Below are 24,634 nucleotides of genomic sequence, written 5' to 3' on the forward strand. Positions count from 1 at the left end.
AGCAACAATAATACAAGACATGAATGCTGTTGAATAATTGATACAAATACCAACGTTAATCTAGCTAATAATAATAGTCAATACCAAATAAATAATAAAACAAAAGAGAAAGGGAAGAAGCTTACTGTCTAGGACTTGGGTTGAGTGAAAAAATGTTGGTTTGGTGGATGAATTGGAGTGGGCTTGACATTGAAGAGGGGTTGTCTAGTGGTCTGAGGCAATGGTCTTTGGAGTGGGAATAGGAGAATTGTTTGATGTGTGGGTTTCGATTGTGATTGAGTGGAGAGGAGGATGCAGGAATGGGCTTATAGATGGGCTGGATTGGTGTTTGAGAGGTACTTTTAAGAGGAATGTTTTGGTGTTGTTTAGCTATAGAGAGGGGAAATGGATTGGCTGTGGCTGTAAGTGCTTGATTGAAGAAAAAAGATAGGTGTTCACGTGAATGGGAGCAGGTTGGCTTGGGTGAGGTATCGAATACTCGGCTGCTGGAGAGAGAGACATGGTCGGTGCTGAAGTCGATCATGCCAAGGGAAAGGGCCGGACAAGTCGGAGCTCTTGAGGCTAGGGGGAGATCAGAAGGCTGCGGTTTTGGAGGCGTTAGAGTGTGAGGGAGGCCGGTTGTGGTTTGCGGCTAAGGGGGAGATCAGGTGAGTTGAGGAAGGGAAATGTGAGGATGCTGCGATGGGTTGAGGAAGTCGGGCATGAGGGGTCGGCTCATGCATGTGAGTAGCTGTGGATTGACAAGAGGAAGGCCGGCCTATTATGGCTATTTGTGTGATCCTGACTTCGGCAAGGGGACGTCTGGTGCAAAGGGAAGTCGGCTGGTGTGGGCTAGAGGTGGAAGCTATAGGTGTCGAGCTGGCTTGCTGCAGGTGAGGTGTTTGGTTCCAACAAGGAAGTTGTCCTGAATTTGAAGCGGTTGTAAGAGTCCGGCCCTAAGAGGTGTTTGGATGGGAGGACTTCGAATGTTGGGGAGGACGGACGGGTGAGATCCAAAGCAAGGAGTTCGATCGGAAGAGGGAGTTCGTGAGGTAGCTAGGGGATTTCAGCAATTTGCAAGTCAGCAAAAACTCCTGAAGCTCTTCGTTTTGTTTCAATTTACGAGGTGAGGCACTCGACAAAGTGATTTGCGTGGAAATCCTGCGAGAAGACGCGAATATCAACAGGTTTTCAGGGATTTAGACATAATGATCCGAGGTAATTGGATTGCGATTTGCATTAACTGCTAGTCTAATATTAATTTTATTCATCAAATAGTTTAATAATAACAATACGTTATTATTATTACTATTAAATTCTGAGATAAAGGAAATGAATTAATCGCCCAAACTTTTGATTTACGTTCAATTGTCTTGAAACTCACGCTGATTTGCACATGCGACTTTCATTGAGTGAAATAATGGTCTATTTTGGGTATTGTCGATATTCCGATCGTAACGACAAAGTCCATTTTGTGATCGGAGGTTCTTTGGGCGACGTTGCGCGTCAATTTCCTTGATTTGTACATCATTGCCTCAGGACCCGCATTGATCTCCCCAACACACATCGCACGTCAATGACTATGAGGGGTCCCCCTCTTAGATGAACTCGACATCCTCATTGCAATGACGCAGTCCGTTTAGCAATCGGGGGTTGTTTGACCCTTCAAGTGATGTGTCGCATCGATGCACGCATTGCTTGGATCGCCGATTTCCATCTCTTTTTTACTTGATTTGATGTGTAGGTGTCAACATTCTCTCATCAAAAATCGATACAACTTCCTAAATCACTACAAAGTTGAACTTATACGCCTTCTTAGCCTCAAGGACTTATTGATCCTTTCTTTGGACGATATTCTAATACATTGATATCCAACATCCCCTCTAATGATGGATCTCAATCTCCAAACCTTATGCTAAATAGCACATTTATTCCTTGTTAAAATAGACCTTATGCAAAGCTCCTCATTCAAAAGTGTTCTCACTACAGGAAAAACGCCGAAATCCGGCGGTTTTTTCCGGCGGTTAGTCTATATTAACCGGCGGTTTTTTGGACTACCAGCGGCTTTACGGCGGTTTTTGGGCCGCCGGAAAAAATCGCGTAGGAAACTTTCACCGGCGGTTACGCCCATGGGAAACATTGATCCCTCATAACCAAAAAACCTATGTTTCATTCCTCATACCATGTAGGGAAAATCTCTAGGATATATTCTAATCTACTTTTTATTAATTCTCAAATATCTAGCATTAGAATTTGTTGGTCGTTGCTACCTGATGACCTCTATTTTAACTCTAAAATGCCTTGTGAGTCTGTTTCAAAGCCCACATCAGCCTATATCTAAGTTTAAATCAACGCAAGGTTGGCTTGAATGGCTTTAAGAAAATCTTAAGCCGGAAGAAGATTGGCTCAAGATTTAATCATTCACATCCCTAACGTTCAATGTCTGACAGAAATTTATATTAAAGTGGAAACCACCTTTAAACAAGTGAAATGAATCCTAACAGGAGAAGGAAAAGGTGGAGATTTTTTATACTAAAACAGCCCTAAAATATGCTAAATCAACATCAAGGCTTTGTTTGGATTGCACAAGAAATGAATTGAAATTGCAACAAGATATGAGGCTATCATGAATTTGCAGCAATTGATTTTAGCTTTTCAAACTTTTTTCTCTTTCTTTCCGCTCAAATTCCTAGAAAACAAACACAGCCTATCAAAAAATAAAGTAACACTTTATAGAACTCACAGTGGTGGTGAAATCTGCCTCCAGTTCATCATCTGATGCGACTGGGGATGCCTTTGCAAATAAGCACTAGTTCTGACGCTTGTTTCTTCAGAGATGAAATGCTCAGATAGGTTCGAAGGGGACCATACAGGAACCAGTCCTCCATCTCTTTCTGTGTAGCTGCTGGATGACTCCTCTGAAAACTCCAATCTATTCTGCAACCTGGCAGGGTTGAACTCTAAAACCGCATTATTCCTCACCACTGCAGCACCATCTTGATCAGTAGCTCCATGAGTTTGGTCATCAAAATTTACATTTGTCGGCACTTCGGCTCTGCCATCTTCCCTAGTGCTGCTTATATCTACAGAGATCGCATCTTCATCGTTTCTAACAAACGAAGAAGTTATGCTTGGTACCATCTGATCTATGTACCTCCTTGTTGTTGTCTGGAGATTATTAGCCCTAGTAGGCTCGGGATCCGCTTCCATATCTATTTCTTGAGGATAGTAAAAAGGGGGTAAGTCAGAAGAATCGCCAAGACCCTCTTCTGTTTCATTCTCCATGGCAGTCCTTGAAGCAGTTTCAATTTGCCACATTTCAATAAGAGCCTCTTGTATTCTTTCTTTGGCTGCAGATATTTCTACTATGGGAAGAGGATAGTTGGAACCGAGCTCAATGCCAGCGGCCTGGAGTACAGGTTCAGGCGCATCCCATGGATGGTGTATCCATTCAGTTGGTAGCCTGATGAGTTCAGGAAGCCAGCGGCGGACATATTCTCCATTTGGATCAAATTTGTAGCCCTCAAACTGCAGGTATCAAGGGTTGGAGCCAAAATTGTGAAGCAAGTTTTACGATGAGCTTAAACATTTACATAAAGAACAACATTAGTTAATGGTTGCTTGTGCTCAACATGGTTTAAGAACAAAAACTTGCAAGAAAGGCATATGTTATTTCGAACTTTAGTATATTTCTAGCTTTTATTTGGAGCTTTCTCGAGGAGTTTAAGTATGAGAAGGAAAAAAAAATTGGTGCATGAAATCTGAAAAATAATAAATCATCTTAGCAAGGAAAAAAACTCTTGAATCTTTATTTTTCAACAAGAATATGGCTACCTTTCTTCATGGTGATTGTTTAATCTGCATGGTTAATAAGTTTTTCAAATGAAAAGAAATTATCTCTGTTTAAAATTGCGCAACAAGAGGCGCGCCTCTGCGCAATTTGACCCAAAACCGCCTCAAAGCTTACGCAATTCCTCTCCTTGCAGAGGCGTACTCCTTACTTGGACTGAGGCGCGCCTCAGAGGCGCAATTGCGCAATTCTGGCTGAGGCGTATGCCTCAAATATATGCTCAAAACCGCTCAGTACAGGGGTAATTAACTATAGGGGCTTGCGCCTATAGGAAACAAGAACTCAGATCAAAAAGTCCTCACTAAATGAGGGCGAAATCTCTGGGTAGTGTCTTATCTAAAACCCAATCTGCCTTCTGAAAATTCCCCCGGGATCACACATCCCAAAAATTAGAATTTTTCGGAGCCCACATTGATAGACTAATATTTTGTGGTTTTGTACTTTAGGACATGATTTTATTGCATCTATTTTTTACTTTCCCCTAATTTTAATTGTCATTTAGATGTTTTTATTGTATGATAGAATCTTACTATTTTTTACTTGCTAAAACCCTTAAATTCTCATTTACGCAATTTTTCGTCGATGAGGCTTACACCTCACACCGCCTCGAGGCTTACGCCTCGCCTCACGGACGAAAAACGCCTCGAGGCTTATTTACGCAATTTTAAACCTTGGAAATTATGACATAAAATTGCACTATTTTCAAACTTTAAGAGTTCACATTAAGGCAATGAAACACAAGTATTTACCATGATTCATGAATAGCAAGAAGATATGGGGAAACTAGAAAGGGAACTGGACAATAGTTTCAATGATCAAATGTCATCATCATCATCTTTCTTCTTCTTCACCATCTTCATCATTGTCACTAGCCCAACTATCCTTCTAATTCATGCATTCCTTAGTTCATACTTCTTATTTTTGTTACGAAATCAAACAGATGACTTCTATAAATAGAATAATATTATATAGTAGATGTCATTTTTGAAACAAAATAATAAAAAACATAGCAAATGTCAGTGAACCATACAACCAATATAAGCAACTGAAAGATTGCTAGCAAGAAAAAGAACAACAAAATCCTGCTAAAAATTGTAATACCTGAGGGTTATCAATACGATCAAATTCTCGACCATCCGGAAGTGTACCGGATATATACTGCCAACCTAAAGCATCACATTCAAGATCAGCATCCAGAAGTGTATCCCAAAAGTACTTCATTCCCCACCTCCATGGAAGTTGCAATACTTTCACAAAGAAGCTGGACACAACCACACGAATTCGATCATGTAGCCATCCAGTGGCCCAAAGTTCTCTCATCCCAGCATCAACAAGAGGATAACCAGTTCTACCCTGCCTCCATGCTTTAAAGTAGTTTTCATCAACAACCCAAGGAAAAAATTTGAGGTGTGATAAAAGTGGCCTTTCATGGCTGAAAGGATGATTGAAACTCAAGTACCTAGAGTATTCCCGGAGGCCAATAGACTTGAGAAACAAGTTTACACTCTCTTTTCCAGATTCGTTTTCCTCATTAATCCATACAAGCAGCTTGATCTGGACAAGGTGAAAGACTTTTCGAACGCTGAGCTCACCAAAATGTAGATGAGGAGAAAGGAGAGAGGTTGTTGCACCATCTGCCTTTCTTCGGTTCACCGAGTAGTCAATCAATGGTCCATTGATAAAAGCATTTAGCGCCTTATTAGCATTCCGCCATCCTGGAGACCAAGCTCTTGCAAGAAGAGCATTACTTCCCCTCTCAGATTCATCCTCAAAAACAAGAGTATCTGAGGGGCACCTTGACACATCACCTGAAGAAATGCCAGTCACTTTTACATATTGTGTAACAACAATGGAATATTAAGTTACAAACATTCAAAAAATAAATTAAATACATTTTATTATTATTTTGTGAATCATTGATATAAAATGTTTTATCAACAAAATCAAAAGTATAATATAATGGAGACTAGGATCCCCTCCATCAGAAAAGGCATGTTATATCATGTAATTGCAAAACCAAACTAGAAAACAGGTTATACAGCTCTATGGAGATCAATCTCACCATCCATGCAACTACTAAATTCAAGATGGCTTCAGTAAGCTTTAATTTAAAGAGGAAACTAACAAAGGGAGAACTGTGGTTTTGAATTAACACCACATAGAAATTAACCGTTGGGTAATTGGATTGAGCAAATTCTCCATTCCTTGTTCCCCTCAAATTAAGCTTCCTACATTCAAATGTTTCAAGAGAAGCCCCTCCTAGGCTGAAGTAAGTATCAGTCTCAGTTCTTGAACGAGTTCAACATACTAGTAATGGGTTCAAGTTCAACAGAATTAATACAGCTAGGAACAAGAGCAATCCAAATTCATAGAGTGACTTTTGTATCAATGGAGGTAGTCTGAAAAATAATTTCCAAAATTTCTTCCAGGTAGCAGTTCATAAGAAGTGCTTGAGACGTTCTCGCTTCTTAGAAGCTTCACCATGATAGCAAATAAATAGGGGAACATAGATATGCAAACTCGGTTTATTAGATATGTTGGCAAAAATAAAGCTAGAAGACACACTCAAGAAAATTAAATCAAATATACCTGATATAATCCTTTTTGGTGGTAAGAGGGGAGCTGCAGGATCATATGGCATGTTAAGGCATTTATTCCAGAATGGTTCAAAAGTTGAAAATGGACAACCATTCTCATCTGCAACTTCCCATGGTTCATAAAGTAAATCAGCATTAAAAGATCGAACAGTGAGACCTCGAGAAGACAGAAGCTCCTTGATCCGGTGATCCCTCACAAGAGATAAAGGATCTGCAAGACAAAAACAAGGGAAATTACGGGCATAGCAACAGCAGAATATCACAAGTGCCAAATCTTAATGTGTTTGTTCTATCTTTTGTGGTTGACATAGAAAAATAGACAAGGCAATATTTTTATTTTTTACCCTACTTTTCAAACATCTCAAAATTAATCAAAATTCTTTTTATTAAATTCTATACTCCATTTCTACCATATTGATATATAAATACATAAATAAATAACGTGCCTATAATAGGTAATTTAATAACTTAGCAATTAAATCAAATCCCAAGAGTTCTCTGATTACAGTTACTGTAGCTGCGAGGTCTTTTCTAGAATAGCTGAGGCGGTGGGGCTTTTACAGCTACCATAGACTGAAGGAAATGCCACTTATAAAAGATCGAGACTTCATTGAGGAAAACGTAAGTAAGCCTGTTGTGAGGAGGACCTAATTATCCACATGAGACACTCAACTTCTAAAATAAAAATTAAATGATTCATATGACTAAAGTTTAAATAATTTATGACTTCCCTAACTATGGGACCTGACTTATTATGATTGCATTTATAGAAATTTCAGCATATTTAGCATATTAAAGACATCCAAGAACACCAAAAGGGTTCATGCACACCATACATAGTATATTTATTTATTTATTTTACACCATACATAGTATATGATCATTGATCCAATTATTTTTAGTTTAATCCTCATCAATTTCAAACAAAAGATTGCTTAATGATATATAATGTATAAAATGATTATTTTATATATATCATGTTTAATCATTAACATAAATCATTATGAAATGAAAAATGTTTATGTTAATGCAATGAATTATAAAAGATTTATGCAAGTTATATAATCATTGATTGAAATGATTTCAGGTTAATCCTCATTAATTTCAACCATAAACCTGTCTAACTATGTCTAAGGCATAAATGAACAGTCGCACATTCACAATTACATGTATCATGTTCCATTAACAAGGCACATCATTATGTTATAATCAATACCAAGAAAAGGGACATGCGAAATAGTGGTGATGTGAAACAACATGCGGTGAATCACGAATTGCACTTAGGAAATTAATAGAAGCAATGACTTTTAGCTTGCTACCAAAACTCTTTGTTTACTCAAGTTGAGTTTGAGAATAAGACATAGATAGATTAAGCAATGACAATAAATTACATGTACAGAGTTGAGGAGCCTCACAAAATAACACCAAAATTTAAATAATGTAAATAGCTAGCAATAATCAAAAACCCCAAATTTAATATCTAGATCATTCACCTTGAAGTCTTTCGCTCATTTTGAAAGTGGTGGCTAGCGGAGAAAAATTGTAAGTAGGCTTAGCGATGCCACTAATAGACAAGTGATCTTGAGAGGACTCGTCGCCGGGAAGGAAGCCGTAGTTGGAGAAGCGGGTGGGCGGCCGTCAATGATCCACTCGGAGTCGGGACGTTGTTTGTCGATGACGATTATGCGAGACGGTAGGATCCGATCCAAGTAGGCTCCAACGGTATCGTCGTCGGAATCAAATCCCGCATCGAAGAACAGCGATCGTTGGATGTCGAGGTTGCCGTGAGCGTCGAACACAAGTCCCCATTCAAATTCGGGGTCGGCCATGCATTATTGCCTAGGATTGAAGGAGTACCCGAGAGGGAATAGGAGGTGGCAGGTCTTGGGGTGGTGGAGGGAGAAGGAAAATAGATGTTATTTAGTGGGAGGGAAGAAAGCTGAAATCTGATTTCAGATTTTTAATTTAGAGGAGACAGGGAAGATTTGTTTCAAATCTCAAGTTTGAAATTTGAAATAAAACTGAAATCCTGTGAGAGATGGGGAGGAATTTAGGAGATATTTGAGTATTGATTGGTGGGGATTGGAGAGATAAAAGAGGAGAAGGTGGTCGGCCCCATGGAGAGATGAGAGCAACCAAAATAGTGATGTGGCCTCTCTTGAGAAACTTACGGAATTAATAAATCTGAGAATCGATTCTCAGATTTACTCTACAGAAAGATTTCCTAAATGGCTTTAGCTTCTAGCCATTGGAAACTTCCCGTTAAATGCAAAGAAATAAAACAGGCCACATTTCCTATTAGAAGGAGATGTATAATAGGAAATAAATTAAAGCCTTGGCATGGGATTTCAAAATTTGAAAACATGTGGGCGGGTTGGGACTGCTGGGCTGGCCGGCGGGAGGTTGGCTGCTGGCCGGCGGGTGGCTGTCGGCGGGAGGCTGCAGAAAATGGGTCGGCGGCTTTGGGCTGCTTGGAATAGGCAGCGGCAAGAGCAAAGGGAGGAGGAATTGGAACTTTCTAGAGATTCGAAGAACGAATTCCAATCTTCGACAATTGCTTCCACCCAAACCTTCGTGACGACGACGAGATCTCGAGAAATAAAGAAATATAAAAGAACAAGAAGAACCTAGAACTCACAAAGAGATCTAGCTTCTCCTACGAACTCACTAAGAGATCGTGGAGGTTTGCACTCACAAAGAGAACATGAAATGTCAAATTTTCATTTTTCAAAAACTCCTATTACATGAGAAAATGACCATATAAATAGGCCTCAAAATGACAAAGAAAGTAAAGTACTAAAATGCCCCTTGGGCTACAATAACTACCAAATACCCATAAGGGCAAAAACGGAAAAACATGAAATAAAAATAAATTACTACATAAGATGATGAAAATATAGATCATGGTCGTGGCCGTCGATCTCCGACATCTCCTGGAGGTACATCTGTCGAAATCGCTGCTGATGTCCCCATCAAGCAGACAGGTAACTCGGTTTGCTTTATACAACAATATGTTGGGTGTATAATGTCAAATATTATAAAAGATGAGTATGATGATGATATAAATTGAATTCCTTTGGTATTTATAAACTTATTTAGAAAATTATATTAGAGGCTTTGCATTTGATTTGATGATTTGATTTTAATTATGTTCAATCTCAATGCTTATGATGAATATGTTAAATGATACTTAAGTGTCAAGCATACTTTTTGGGAAGATTGAGCTAGGCTATTTTTCACTCATTTGATCCTAGCAAGTTAAATCAGGATAGGTGAGGTGAGATTTATGTTTGACTATATTTTTTTAGTTTTGTTACGCCTTACGATTGCTTGGAATGTAGAGGAAATAAAAACCACACAGCAAAACAAACAAGAAATAAAAAATTGCAGTGGAAATAAAAAAAAGCAAAATTTAACATGGAAAAACCTGAAACTGGAAAAAAATGACGAAACCACCCTACACCACACCAAAAAATTCACCATGAAAATTTGGGAGAAATAGTACAAATCTCTCTTCTCTCTCACTCCCTCCATGTCTCTCTTTACCCTTGCACTATTCTCGCACAACCAAACAAAGAGAAACATTCAGAAACCACCAAGGGACACAACCCTTAATGAAAAAATAGAAAGAAAATTGTCAGCCTGTTCACAGCCCGCAACGCCGAGTTTGGAGTGCTGCAGTGTTCCACTCTCTGTCTCGAATCTGCCTAACAACGTCGCAGCACCGGAGTCTGAAGCGCAGTGATGCTCATTGGCAGTGCCACAGAGCCATGGTTTGGAGCACCGCAACGTTCCACTCTCTGTATGTCAACAAGCAAACTATACAGCGCCGCATCGCTCGTGGAGACAACACCGCAGTATGTTTCTACGAGAATAAAAATTTTACCCATTGAACCCCCCTAGAGAGCTCGACTTACTGAATTAAAGTCCAAGGCAACAGTATAGCCTTATTGATCAATACAATCATATTCCACAAAGAACTAACATGGAAGGGGGTGAAAACTCAAAAGACAATTAGAGATTATTCCTAGATGAACTCATCAAAGGTACTATCATCAATTAGAAAATTGTACCTGATTCACCCATTACATAGTCAATTACACTGAGTTCAGTTTGTGTATTTTCTAGGTAATTATCCATGTGTCCAATTTCGTAATGTAGACATTGATTTGCACTATAAAGATGGGGAACTAGCAAGCACAGACACATGCAACATCAAGTATTATATAAATCTCTATCGTATTGAAATCTAATACATTGAATCTCTTTAAGACTTTCCTTAAAATCTCTCTTCTCTGAATTGTTAATTATTAACTTGATTCAACTTGCCCTTGTATATTCAAAGGGATTTGATCAGACCTTTTATAAATCAATTCACTAAGACATTTAAACATAGCTTCTCTTTCTCTTCTCCTTCGTTCTTCGAGCCTGGTCCATTTTTTTAACAAAATATTGGTCTATTTCCATGGATAACATTGGATCCCGCAAATAAGATCTATAATCACGATGACATAAAGTAGCGAGAGAACCAAGGATAAGACATAAAAAAATGAAAAAAGTTTAGTGCATATAAACAGAATAGTGGTAGGATATGAAAAGAAATATGCTAAAACTTGGACAAAAGTGTTAAAAGGGTAGGAGGAACATTTAAAAAAAGCAAAACAAAAGATAAAGCTTATCAAGCACCTAATACTAGGAGCAATAATCCATATTTTACATATAGCACAATCCAGAATTTAAACACTAAATCACGAGAAATTTCTTTATTGATTTTAAGTTTATGTACAGGAAAAACTGAATATTTAATGCATGGCAAATTGCTAATAAATTTTGGGATAAAAAAAAAACTAAAAACAGCAAAACATGATAAAAACAATTGATACTTCAAATTGAAAACAAAAATAGGTAAAGAAAGTATGCCTTAAGTAGAGCGACCTATATCCAAGATAATTGATAATTAAAGATCATTTGGGAAAAAGCACAATCTGAAAAAAAAAAAAGAGTTATCCCAAACTAAACTCAAAAGTCGACTGAAGACTTTCACAGCCATAACATAAGGATCCAAGACAAGTGGTGAAGTCGGCTCATCAAAAGACAGATTAAGAATCAACAAAGCCAGCACCAAAGGAGAAACTTTACCCAATAGGCAAAAGTCAGTACTTTACTGAATCATAAAATAGAGAGCAATAATAAACAAATTTGACAGCTTTTTTTGAATAACTTTCCTTTCCAGAGAAGAGAAAGAGGAACTGACCATAGAGATGATTAAAGAAAAGGTTTGTAGCACCAGTAGAATTCACAACATCAACAAGAGTTGAAGCAGTATCAAAAGACCTCTTTGTAATAAGATTAGACCCAAGGCTCCTAAGGGAGGAATCGAGATGCTTCAAACTCTGGCTCAACCACCACCTGGAAACTCTTCCAGGAAAGTAGTGGCCTTCTTCTTCTGGAGCCCAAATGAAAACAGAAACCACATATCCAGCCCTAACACCAGCAGCAAGAGCTGGGTTGTCCTCCACTCTAAGGTCCCTCCTGAACCACACTATACTGATGTTGTTATTACTTGTGTTTCCACCATTAGTGCTGCTTGCGGGAGGCATGATTGGTAAATTGGGTGAAGGAAAAATAAAATCAAATTTTGGTGTAGGGAAGTGGGAAGCGAGATCGGAGGAGACCAAAATAAAAAAACGGATTTTGGGATTGCGAAAATCGCGGAAAAAGCGACGAAACTATTAGGTAAGAGTCCAGTGCTGTGTTGAGGAAGCTTGGAGGAGTGGAGGAGAAGGATGCAGCTAGAAGATTTGGGGATGAGATAATAATGATTATTCCGTTTTGATTTTTTTTTTTCCTCTTTCTCTCCTACGACTTTATGGTTTTGGAAAACTTGATAATTACATAATTAAAGAAATATGATAGTTATTTATTAATTGAATGAGTATATTCAATAAAATTATCTTCATGTTATATAAGTTATTTATTGAAATTTGTTATGAAAGAATTTAATTTAAATTAATTTAAATTTTTATTTGATGCTTATTTGAATATTTATTCTTATAATATTCAATCTTATGATTATTAGCTGTAATAGATATTGATGGGCACGATTATGATAATTTCATTTTAAATATTTTTTATTTTTTTCTTTCGCGTGCTATCTTATATAAGTATGAAGCACTATATATCATATTTAAGTCTTAATTATATTGTATGTTTAAAGATAGTAAATAAATAGAATTTTAAGATAGATATAAAGAATTATGCCTTTGCAACTCTCTGTTAGCCGAGATGCATAGTTCTACAAAAGATTTTAATATGATGAGAGATTATATTAGAATATTTCAAAATGGATTTAAAAACGATTGAATTTATTCTAAGATTAGCGCATGATAAATTTTATTTATAACACTTATTCAAAGTAAATATAAGAATTTTTAAGTCATCAAACACTTTTAAAAAAAAAAAAAAAACTAAGACGACAACTTCTATTTTCGTACATCAAAAATTTTTGGTATAATTATATTATTAGTACGATGATATATGTATTATAAGATAAGCATGACTGTGACAATATTTTTGCATGACAAATTACATTCATATTAATAATTTATGAACTAGTTAATAAAAAATATAATAAAAAAATCTCAAATAATGTATGGATAAGTCTTAGAAAATGAGCACTAACTCAAGTTGCGCGGTCACAAATCCAATCCAAAATGCAAACTTTTTAAAGCTAAACATTAGCAAATATGATACCGTAATCTACCAACAAACCCCGAACTGTTATTCTTTATAAATAAATTGTAATTTTAATCATTATTTTAAAATAACAAATATATTTATAATTTAGCAAAAAAATACATGAAACAATCAATAGCCAGTGAAAATGATAAATAATAATAGAGAATTTATAGTGTATTTAAAAATTATAGGAGAAATGACCGTAGTTAATGACAGTGACAATAATGTTGAAAATAAATTAAATATATACATAAAAATAGAAAGAATTCTCCATTATCAAAACAACACTATCCTCACATATCAGTAGAGGGCAAATGAGAGTCACCTCAAGCCAATCAATTCCTAATCAACCATACACTCATCAAGAGAGGACAAAGATCATCTTGGCCCAATAATCAACCTCCAACGAGGAAATTTTTTTTTAATTATTTTGATTTAAAATGAAAATTAAAAAAAAATATATATATATAAAAGGACGAGCACGTGAGGTGGATCTTATCATGTCGACCTTACACGCTTCACAATTCAGTATTCCTTAATGAAAGTGGCAATGGAGGCTTCAGGCTTAGAATGTGACGTGGTCCAGTACTGGAAAATGCCATGCCACTCTGCCACAGCCACTTGTTCCCTTTATTCAATCTTTTCTTCTTACCCTCTTTTTCTCTTCCTTTCTCCCGAGAGATTATTAAATGGGGAGTGCGTACTATTCACATAAATACTGAGTATCTAGCGGTATCCTATGATACCTAGTGATACTGAAAGGCCTAGCGATACCGAAAGGGATATCGCTAGATATCCAATGCTTATACAGACAATTCTCCCCATCTGCACTCCGCAACCTAACAATCTCTTGTAACTTTCAAAGTACACAATCCTCTTATCCTGGAAATCGATTCCTCCAACATGGCTGAAAAGTAAACAAACGCCTCCAAATTCAATAGTCGAGTCTTTCGACAATTAATATGACTTCTATGATGCTTAGCGCCACAAAAAGAAAATGCAACAATAATGGATTGCATTTTTAAGATGTTTTATTACTATTGAAAGCCAAAGCGGAGATTTGTTTCATATATAGATATTAAGAGCATGATATAAAATGAAATTTTACTCTAATGTTATTCATTTTTCGGATGTTTTCAGCTCCAAAATTTTCAATTTCAGTTAAATTCAAGAGTTCCAGCAGAAATAAAATTAATAATAAAAATAAAAACTAACCCAAAACTTTTAGGTTTAAACCAAGCTTTACAGAAAATATTCGGGCAAATTAATACTTACATTCTATTTCTAAAGCCCCACCAAATTTATGCGTAGTAACTTGCCGTATAATTAGATAATTACCTTAAATTCATTTTTAAAATATTTATAAGAAATAACCAAATTTATGATCAAAATTAAATCCAAAAACAAATTACACTATGAAAATACTACAGCTGAGATATTCCATAAAAAAAACTTATCTACAGTCAAGGTTTTGTTTTATTTGGGACGGCTTTCTTATTGCTTCTTAAAATAAATTTTTAGTATAAAACTTAAAATTTTTATACTAAAATACTGTTTTAAGAAGCCATAAGAAAGTCGTAACAAACAAAACCTAAATAATATAAACATTATGTGGTCAGACTGATGTGGATCCAACGCCATCAGCAATGCTTAAGAAAAACTTGTCAAAGGGTTGATTGAGTGAAAATAGCATTTATCTCAATCCAAGGTTTTCATCAATCCATCCCAAGCGTACAATGCATTTATGCTCACCCGTCCAATTAAATGGGCTCGAATGACCTTCCCTTCTTTTCTCAAAAAGAAAAAAAAGACTTCATTGTTTCAGATTATCACAATGATGTGACTTTTGAATTCTTTACAATCAAAAAATATCTGCAGGTGAAACAGTCTATACAACTTAATTTGATCAATGTTAATGTTAGGGGAGAGATGGAATTGCAATTTTGATAACTGAACTAGCAAAATTTAACTGTTATAAATGGCCGAATCGAATCGGGCATGGAGGAAGGTTTTAACCGTTGAACCTTTCAAAGAAGTAGAGGTAACCCATGTCGATGGGTGGATCAACAGATGCGCCAACTTTGCTATCATTGAAAATGACCCATCTTCCTTCCTTACGGACATGGGCCACATAGTGACCACAATGAGTTGATGTGCCGATGTGGCTAACCAGTGCCAACAGTTTATACCCTGCAGTGCAGTTTTTTTTTTTTTTTAATTAATAAATGGAATTAATCATCTATAATGTCATGGTAAACAGCAATATTCAAATAATTAAAACCACGCTAGAAAAAATAGTACTGAGATCAAATAGTCAGCAGAGAAAATGAGACCAAGCCAATCAAGCAAATGGATATCCTAATCAATCAATTTTCAGGACATTTTTTTAAAAGAAAAATAAAAACAATACAATATAAAGCAGAAGCAGATGCTCTATAGCCATTGGTTAATCCACAACTTGTGGGCATAAAGAAATGCGAGCATCAAAGGACAGACCGAGTTAGGATCACCAATGCCCCCAAAAACAGGATAATCATCAGGAGCAAAAGCTTACGATGGATCGGGAATCGGGATAAAAAAATTTATGAGAAAGTACAGGGTGAATCATAGCCATTGGACTTGCATCCAAACAAGGCAATGAATCTAAGAGTGAATCTATGTGAAACCCCTCTGTAGCTTTAACAAATGAAAGAGGAGCACAAGTCGAGAATGGTTCCACATAAGTCAAAATCCTAGGAGTAGGAGCGACCATAAGAAAAAGTTATACCATGCATGATTACTGGAGGTGCAATCAGCAAACCAGAAGACATGGATACTGATGTTATACCTCGCTTCAATTTTGAGCCAATTGAAGCGAGGAAGCACAACGCTGCACACAAAATATTGAATATAAATTGACAAACTATGAGGCAAATTGCAACATCAAGGACACCACTCGAGACACAATTGTTAAAGATGGTATGAGTGTCGGTGAGTCTACGATGCACCGTCACTTCTCCTCAAAAAGGCATACAATGTCAGACGCAACATGCATCCGACACAAGTCCGATTAAAAGAAATATTAAAAATAAATTGGACACGCGTCTTAAATATTTTATGAAATTTTTTTAAATATAATCTCTTGTATATAAAATTTTTATTTATTTAAAATATAAATACTAAATTTTTTATTTCCTATCAAAAACACCAAATCAATCGCCCGCACTTAATAAACCATTAATCAAAACTTTTAATTTTCATTTCTCTTTGGCGGGTCGCGACTTTGGTTTCACAACAATGCTCGATGTCATCTCAACATAAAAGCCTAAAGTTGTTACAACATTAACATTTCAAAATCATTTCAACATCAAAGTTTGACAGTGTCTTGACATTGATGCTCAACGCTAGCAATTTTTACACCCACAACTTGATAGCTCATATTTGTCTGACGTTATCTTAACATCAACGGCCAACACCCTCTTAACATCGACACCCGATACTTATTGTATAGCATTGATGCTCGACTCTCGACAACATTGTTAGCTCGTTTCTCGATGCTTGATACATGACATCAACATATGACTTTCGACATCCAAATTTTAATCATTTTTAGCACAAATTTTAATTAAATGACTTATTATTTTTAATGTTATACTTATTCAATTTTATACAGCATTTTTAAAATATAAAAATTATAATATCGTGTCCAACCCATATCCGTGTCCTATATTTTCAATAATTGATGTATTCCATGTCTGTGTCATGTTGTATCCGTGTCGTCGTATTCGTTTCTGTGCATCATAGGTGTGAGTGCAAAACCCAGAGGCAACAATGCCAGCATAAGAGGCATGAAAGCATCGCACCATGTAAGGGGAAGAGGATGAAACAGTGAAGCACGCAGCAAGGACTATGACTAAGCTCCCACAAAATCAAGAAGAGCTAATCAGATAAATAAGAAATAAACAAAATTAACCTTCAAGAAATACATGTGTTTTACATGTGGGAGAAGTCTTTTTATGAAAAAGATTGATATTTATATGAACACAATTAGAGCTTGGGATTATAATTCATCCCAACCAATCGTCCAAAAAGAAAAAATGGTTTCTAAAGGTTATCCCATTAGTTGGAGGGGCTATAATAGACATCGTGGCTAATGAAAAATGTAACTGATTTACTACCATCCGCAAACACATGCAAATGTAAAATAAATTTATACATGATGCAGCTTCAGTGCATGTTTGAACTTTTATTATTCGTTAAACTTATGCAAATCTAGAAGTTTATTTTATGTTCTTCATCTCGTGTGCCGCAGAATCTGTAGCATTTTGATTCTTTGGTCAACTTGATTTACTGTTTGAACTAAAAACAAGCCGGTTCATCTCACATTGGATTCCCCAATTTAATTGTTTATAATTTCTAGTTTCAACACGTCTGGTTCCCCTGTTCTGTTTAACCACTTATTTGGAATGTTCTGCTTTTGTTTCTTTCAATTCCTAATTTATGCGCTATAGCCTGGGGTCTGCAACTTCTGTCTGTCTTATGGCATTTAATTGGCATATGATAGTCAAGATAATTGGCAATGTTTTACTTTCTATAAAACGTTTGCAAGTTTTCGTTATGCTGTTGGCTTTCCTTATATTAGCCTATTTCCAATGAACTTGCGACTTGTCTACTATAGCTAGTGTTTGACTATTGGCTTTCTTTATTCTCTCGTCTTGGTTATGTAGTAGGCATTGATGCTTCTTGTTTAGAGCAGAGTGGATTGAAAACTTACGGACTAAGTAAGATTCAAGATAATTGAATTGAAGAATGTAAAATTTTAGACACAATTTGAGGATTCTGATAGACCACCTTTTTTTTTTTTTTGATATATAACTAAGACCAATGAGGCATACAATAAAACATCAATTATTTAATGAAATTCTTGTTTTATCACAAACTTGTGTGCTTGTTGCACGTAATTTTTCAAAATGCAATACAAATCTAGACAAAAAATTGCAACGCAAGCATATTTGTCTCAGCATGAAGCCCGAATCTTCAATTTGGTGATTTCTATCCTTGCTATTTTTCTCTATGTATTTTGTGATTGATTTTGCATGGGCAATTAGAATTTAATCAAATTAGCTATCATCTGATTTTCCTATTGCAGTGTGAATTCCAATCACCATACAATTTTCATTCAATCTCAGTCTTGTAAATTTCAAATTTTAATGGCCCTTAAATTCTTGTTTGAAGTAAGATGTAAATGCTTCCGATTTCTGCATCAAAAGAGAGAAACTTTGCTTAAACTGAGAGTTACTGAAGCGTGAATTTTGATTTTTTGTCTTTAATTTCAACATCCTATCCTCGATTTACATTAGTGGAAACATTAAAGAATTCAGAATCAAGACAAAACGAAAGCACTGAAGTGCAACATACCAACGAGGGCACGAAAATGGCAAGGGTAAAAATTGACTAAAAACAATCAAAACCACTCAATCATTGCATTCCAATATTGCTCTGGTAGTCTATAGTATTAATCATTTCAAGCGCATTCATTCCAGTAATCTGAAACTAGAATCAATATGAAAACTATAAGCTACCATTATAAAACATTAAAGCTGCTCCCACCATATCATCATAATTTGGCATGACTTCCAAAACTATCATAGCAATAAAGCCTAGTTTGAAACCATTTTGAACTTTTTAAAACAAGAAAACAGAGTATGATTATGAACAGTATTTGGAAAGAAACTAAATAATTAGACTTTAACAGACATAATCAAGCAGAAATAATTGAACGAGGGTGACAAAGGAGGAACATACTTCCATTTCCATCAGGGACACTGCCATCAATAGTCTGCGTGTTGCTTGAAGTTGTGGCATCAGTATCCATAGTTGAGGAAGTAGCTTCAGGATGATTAAATATCCAATCTGTAGCCTTCTCAATGATCCCACCCTACAAAAATTTAAACCGGCTATTGTAGAACATATTTAAAAATTATAATGCTCTCAGAACCAACCAAGAACAAATTTACTAGCGCCTAAGACCATCAGAAGTCAAGAAGCGTGTCGTCTACACGAACATCACCATATAGCACCCAAAAGTGGAAGATGAATTAATTACATACCGAGGCCTTCAATGCTTTCCGAGCAACCACTTCTTCAAATCCAAATGAAATCAGCGTTTCAACACTTGCTTCATCAATGATTATACCAGTATCTCGAGGCCCATAATGAATAGGATCATCGATATCTAGAGAAAGAAGTTTGCACATAAGTTAGCCACGATGCCCAGAAACTGAAACTTAGAAATTTTTCTTCAGAGGATGAGGGATTGGGTGGTTCCCTATGGCCATCACATTAACCATTTGTAAGGCAACAAACTAATATATGACTGATCTGAAGTCAAACCTGGATCATCCATGTGCGCTAGTAACCAATTCATTGCTTCCTCCACCCCAATATTAGAAGTGTTAATAGCAGCTTTTTGACAATGGAGATAATTAAATCCCATGATTGCCAGCTGTGAAACAATATCCTCGTTGGGGACAATGTGAGTGGCTTTATTCTCATCAACGCTGGAAGCTGCAGAACACCAACCAAAGTTTACTACAGTAACAACACAAACATCACAATTCAACTTCTCCAAAATTAACTGTCAAAACTTCTAACACTTATTGTCAACCAACCTTTCTCTGGAAGTAGTTCTTCTCCTGACTGAATACCTTTACTGCGCATACGGGTGATATCAATGATATCAGGAACATCAATATACACATCTAAATAATTTAAAAAATAAAAAAAGCACTGTAAGGTTGAAGTTGCACTAAAAATTAAAACAATTAAGTTATTATCCCAGCAAAAGCTAACAAAATGAAGCAATAAATTACCCAGTTTCTTAGGCACCCATCCCTCCTCCAATACAAACTTGCGCATGTGCAGAACCAGGTAATCCGGGAAAGTTGTGAAACCAGCGGTCCTACAGAATGATCCGTGAACAGATAAATAAAATAATTTAGTATCTGAAAAGCATGATCACGCCAACCTTTACTTGACTAATACTAGATCGATTCTCAATCATTACATTAAACATAAAGAATTGATCTGCATTGGCAATACAACTTAAATTTTCAACTGCAATCAAAACTAGTGGGCAAATTGAAATAAATGGTTAAGAGAGATTTTACATTTAATGATAAAAGATAAATCTGAATGAGGTTTGATATTACTTGAGAATGCATACAATTCATGTAATAACCTCAAACTAATTTTTCCTAAAAATATGGCTGGGAGAGTGTTGCAGCGCTGAGTTGGGTGGCGCCATGATATTGAGCTCACAGATTTTTTTAAATTTAAGGGAGCGTTGTGGCGCTAGGTTTGAAAGTTTGTTTTTATAAATAAAAATATCTAAAACCATTTATATTACACCCTTACCACCCCTCTCCCCTTCCCCATTTTGTTTTTGCCAGGTGAGAGAAGATAGAGACAGGGAGAGAAAAGAAGAGAGATAAGAAAGAAAAAGGAGAAAGAAAGCAGGGTTCGAGTAGATATCTTTCACCGCCCTAACTAGGAAAAGTATTATAATCATGGTAAGTAATCCTAAACCTACTTCTGTTTTCAGTGATTTTATGTTTTGTCAATATAGATTAAAAAATTTAGGTGTAAAAAAAAAGAAAATTAATGTTTTGTCAATTTTTCCCCTATGGATTTGGTAAAAAAGCAATATCTCTCATTTTAGTGATTTTTCATCATATAATTTTTTATATGTAGTAGATATCATTCCCCTGAACATTTTGATTGATTTATATTGAAACTTTATTGGGAGATTCTGCTTATATGTTATTTTAAATAAAATTAATATAATACATACTATAAAATGATTATGAGTCAGTATAGTGCATCTAAACATGAAATACATGATATGATACATTTATTATTCATTTAGTCATACATACTATTTCGACATATTACAAGGATATTAATAAGTATAATGATAGTTGTATTGAATGTATGTAATATTTGCTATTATGCTCTATATGATATAAATGTGTGTAAAAGGAAAGAAATATTGGCTGGAAATAATTGACTTATTCAAGTTAGTTGGAGACATATTACCCTATAAAAGAGAGTGAGCCGACGGATTATCTTTTAAATAAGGTTTGTGATGTAATCCTAAGTAACATGAAAAGGGAGATATAAAATTGATTGTATGATATGATACACCGACATATAGGATATGATGATTTCTTATATTAAAGTCAGCTGACTTGTGATGTGGTATGAGACTAATTTATGATAACATGATTAATATAATTGAGACTGATTCCTATAAGGTTAGCCTACATAATTGGATACAAGAAAAGTACCACAGGTGTCGGATGCCCTAGCTTTTATGCATATGTATATGATATAAGCATACATGAAAATTTGGATAAATGACATAATATTACACGATATGCGCATGATATAGAATATGACTGTTACATGCATAAAATATGACTGATAAGATTGATACAATTATATATGATACACATGAAATATATGATATACATATTGCATTGCATGTGATAGAAATATATGATATATATGCATTGACACTTGATATTGTACAACATGCATATAATAGATATTTACTAACTTAATATGATAAGTATATTGATAGACATGAAATGACATAAGTTACCTATACAGAATCATGATAGACTCGTTGCATTGTATTTGATATGACCTACGAAATCTTGATTTTCTTACTATTGTGAATTGAATTTTGATGAATGAATATATAAATGTTTTGCTGTATAAGATTTATCATTGCTTTCGTTAAACTTATTAATATTAATGAATTATTAAAAAACATTGATATATTAACCAAGAGATGAAATAAACAATTCTTCTAATTTAAGTCTTGGGGTGTCATGGTTCATTTGTCAATATGCCTATTGGCACAAATTCATTTGAAAATGTTACAAGATTTCAATCAAAAAAGTCTACAGATCTTATCACCTTACTATAAATTCAAGGCCTAGTATATTTGCACAAGTCATTTATAAAACATATGCATGACTAATTATATTTGCAAAAAATGCCGACTAATTATAACAATTATAAGCCTTCTACTAATGTGAAGGAGAGGTCCATGGAGTTTAACTCTAAAGATAAAATTATGGTGCATTAAAATTCAGAAAGACGATCACGAGTACCTCAAAAAAAATAAAATGTTAGGCAGGGTTTATTACGTATTGAAACCTCTGTTTAAAATTGCGCAATAAGAGGCGCGCCTCTGTGCAATTTGTCCCAAAACCACCTCGAAGCTTACGCAATTCCACCCCTGGCAGAGGCGTACGCCTCACTTGGACTTAGGCACGCCTCAGAGGCACAATTGCGCAACTCTTGGTGAGGCGTACGCCTCATGGGATTAGGGCCAACCCACTTAAAATGAAGGTTTTTTTTCTCCTTAAACCCGCACGGCAGCAGCTCCTCCCGATTTTTTCCTTCCCGCAGGCTCTAGTTCGCGAAACAGAGAGCTCCCGCACGGTCCTTACCCGCGCGCACTATCGCATTATATTTATATCAAGTGAGCAATTAACATGATAATGATCTTTTCTCTTATTGAATAGGGAAGAGAAAAGTGAGTCATATTGAAGATGATGATGATATGACATTCATAGATACAATTGGAGAAATCTTCCTTTGAAGACCCATTTAGTGATGAGATATGATTGCATTTTATATGTTCTTTGTACTTTAGGAGTTTTGTTGAACTAATATTTTGTGATTTTGTACTTTGAGACATGATTTTATTTCATCTATTTTGTTACTTTCCACTATTTTCATATATCATTTAGATGTTTTTATAGTAAGATAGAACATTGCTATTATTTACCTGCTAAAATCCTTAATTTCTCATTTACGTAATTCTGTGTCCGTGAGGCTTACGCCTCAGACCGCCTCGAAGCTTACGCCTCGCCTCACGGAAGAAAACCGCCTCGAGGCTTAATCAAGCAATTTTAAACCTTGATTGAAACTAATACATAAATGTTTTTTAGAAATTTTTGTTATTAATCAAATTTTCAATGATTTTGATATGACGTTATTTCATTATCCTACTATCAATTCCTTAAATGCTAGTTTTCCCACCAGTTCATGTTGTCAACATCCAATCTTCTACCAAACAATTCTAAACCTTGTTCTCAGGGCTATTCTAAATGATAATATTGTATCCACTGCTAATGATGGATTCCAAATATATCTTATTCAAGGGCATGAAAAACTTGTTTATAATGACTCGTTTTACTTTGCAAGAAGCACAAAACTTGTCCTAATTTGCTTGATGTGAGTGTTAAATGCGAATTTTGGAGTCAAAATTTTCCAAAACAAATGATTTGACTTGGTTAGGAGAGTAGATGTATTAGATTTGGCTTACATTAAGAAATGTAGAGATGGACCAAAAAAGACAGAAAATATTAGAAATGATTTTTTCTTTATTAGATTTAAATGAGAATGACTCTTTATAGAACACAATGGAGAAAAATGATTCATGTAGCCGACCTCACATAGTGAGAAGGCTTGATGTTGTTGTTGGAAGTAAATATGACAAAATTTTGCATGTTCATTCATATTGAAAGTATTACATCAATCAATGACCAATGCAAAACTTATTTATTTTAATTAATTGATTTATCATATTTTATTATGTAATTACAATAGCTCGAGACACGCATATGATAATGATCTTAAGAAAGGGTGTATGGTTTCCTATTGTAGGTTGGTTTATATAGTTTGATATAAGGTCAGATTGCTTTTGTTTTTATATACCTTCAAGTTCAATTCAGTGTTACCAATGGCTCATATTGGATGGTGATTATGGTGATAAAAAAGTCTCAATTTATCAAGTCAATTTCTTTCAAGTGAAGTAGATTGACAAGATACAAAATTTGTTCTTATTTGCTTGATGAGTGCTAAATGCTACACTCAAAGTCAAAATTATCCTAGCCTTATGGATTTGGAAAAATTTTCATGTTTATTTTATTTCAAAGTACCATATCAAGTAGTGATCTAAGATAATTTTATTTATTTTCATTAAATAAATATTTTACAACATTTAGTAATTACACTAACAACAACAACATCATCAAGTCTTTATCTCACTATGTGGTATCTGCTACATGAATCATTTTTTTTTTTCATTATGTCCTATTAAGAGTCAAATTCTCATTTAAATCTAATTAAAAAGGTCTTTTCTAATATTTTCTAACCAAGTCTTTTTAGGTCTAACTCTACTTTCTTAACATAGGACAAATCTAAAACATCTATTTTCCTAACCGAGTCATCGGAAGGCCGGCGTTTTATTTGACCAATCTATCTAAGGCAACTCTCTCTAATCTTATCTACCACTAGAGCTACTCCAACCTTTTCACAAACATTAGGAGTCTCAATTTCGGGTCACGGGTCGGGTTCGGGTCAAACCCGAAATTGACCCGACACTGTTCGGGTTCGGGTCGACCCGACC

At 35.4% G+C, this 24,634-nt stretch overlaps 2 protein-coding genes across 3 annotated transcripts in view; both read right to left on the bottom strand.

Annotated features, from left to right (window-relative positions):
• LOC110109324 (cryptochrome-1) overlaps positions 1-12,178 on the bottom strand; it is a 14,108-nt gene extending 1,930 nt beyond the window's left edge. For both annotated transcript variants that reach the window (XM_020840340.2, XM_020840341.2), the window contains exons 1-4: positions 11,681-12,178; positions 6,419-6,637; positions 4,931-5,637; positions 2,723-3,507 (exon numbers count right to left, since the gene is read on the bottom strand). In XM_020840340.2, the coding sequence (XP_020695999.1) occupies positions 2,723-3,507; positions 4,931-5,637; positions 6,419-6,637; positions 11,681-12,026 (2,057 nt within the window). In that variant the 5' untranslated portion in view covers positions 12,027-12,178. The remainder of the gene's footprint in view (positions 1-2,722; positions 3,508-4,930; positions 5,638-6,418; positions 6,638-11,680) is intronic.
• A 2,642-nt stretch (positions 12,179-14,820) lies between these two features.
• LOC110109340 (ubiquitin carboxyl-terminal hydrolase 14) overlaps positions 14,821-24,634 on the bottom strand; it is an 87,158-nt gene continuing 77,344 nt past the window's right edge. Inside the window, exons 13-18 of the mRNA XM_028694654.1 lie at positions 20,016-20,104; positions 19,815-19,904; positions 19,537-19,710; positions 19,254-19,378; positions 18,949-19,081; positions 14,821-15,354 (exon numbers count right to left, since the gene is read on the bottom strand). Coding sequence (XP_028550487.1) covers positions 15,176-15,354; positions 18,949-19,081; positions 19,254-19,378; positions 19,537-19,710; positions 19,815-19,904; positions 20,016-20,104 — 790 coding nt within the window. The 3' untranslated portion in view covers positions 14,821-15,175. The remainder of the gene's footprint in view (positions 15,355-18,948; positions 19,082-19,253; positions 19,379-19,536; positions 19,711-19,814; positions 19,905-20,015; positions 20,105-24,634) is intronic.

The sequence above is a fragment of the Dendrobium catenatum genome, unplaced genomic scaffold (genome assembly GCF_001605985.2).
Source record: "Dendrobium catenatum unplaced genomic scaffold, ASM160598v2 fragScaff_scaffold_536, whole genome shotgun sequence".
Classification (NCBI taxonomy): domain Eukaryota; kingdom Viridiplantae; phylum Streptophyta; class Magnoliopsida; order Asparagales; family Orchidaceae; genus Dendrobium; species Dendrobium catenatum.